At 35.6% G+C, this 348-nt stretch overlaps 1 protein-coding gene across 1 annotated transcript in view; it reads left to right on the plus strand.

Moving 5' to 3' along the window:
* LOC119591122 (GTP-binding protein Rheb homolog) overlaps nt 1–347 on the plus strand; it is an 8365-nt gene extending 8018 nt beyond the window's left edge. The window contains exon 5 of the mRNA XM_037939836.1: nt 172–347. Coding sequence (XP_037795764.1) covers nt 172–261 — 90 coding nt within the window. The 3' untranslated portion in view covers nt 262–347. The remainder of the gene's footprint in view (nt 1–171) is intronic.
* The last annotated feature ends 1 nt before the right edge of the window (nt 348 follows it).

Consider the following 348-nt stretch of genomic DNA (forward strand, 5'->3'; position numbering starts at 1 on the left):
TAGTGTTTTTAACATTTTGCCATTTGTCCTCACCGAAGTGTCCCTAAATATAATACATAAAACCTTTAGACACTGGGAGTAAGGAAGAGTGATTTTGTGAGTGTATTTCCAAAGAAAGTAAAATCTTATGATGCACAGCAAGCATGAAGGTAAATATTTCCTCTCTTTCAGGCTGTAAATGATATCTTCACACGTGTCATTCTGGAGATTGAGAAGGCTGACGGCAACATCAGTCCCGAGGGAAAATGCAGAGTATCATGAAGATCCTGGTTTATAGGATGGACCTTTTGAAACATCTTTTCCACAATTAATTCATCAAAATTATATAAGAGTTAAATTTGAATAGCT

Source organism: Penaeus monodon, chromosome 28, assembly GCF_015228065.2.
Source record: "Penaeus monodon isolate SGIC_2016 chromosome 28, NSTDA_Pmon_1, whole genome shotgun sequence".
Classification (NCBI taxonomy): Eukaryota; Metazoa; Arthropoda; class Malacostraca; order Decapoda; family Penaeidae; genus Penaeus; species Penaeus monodon.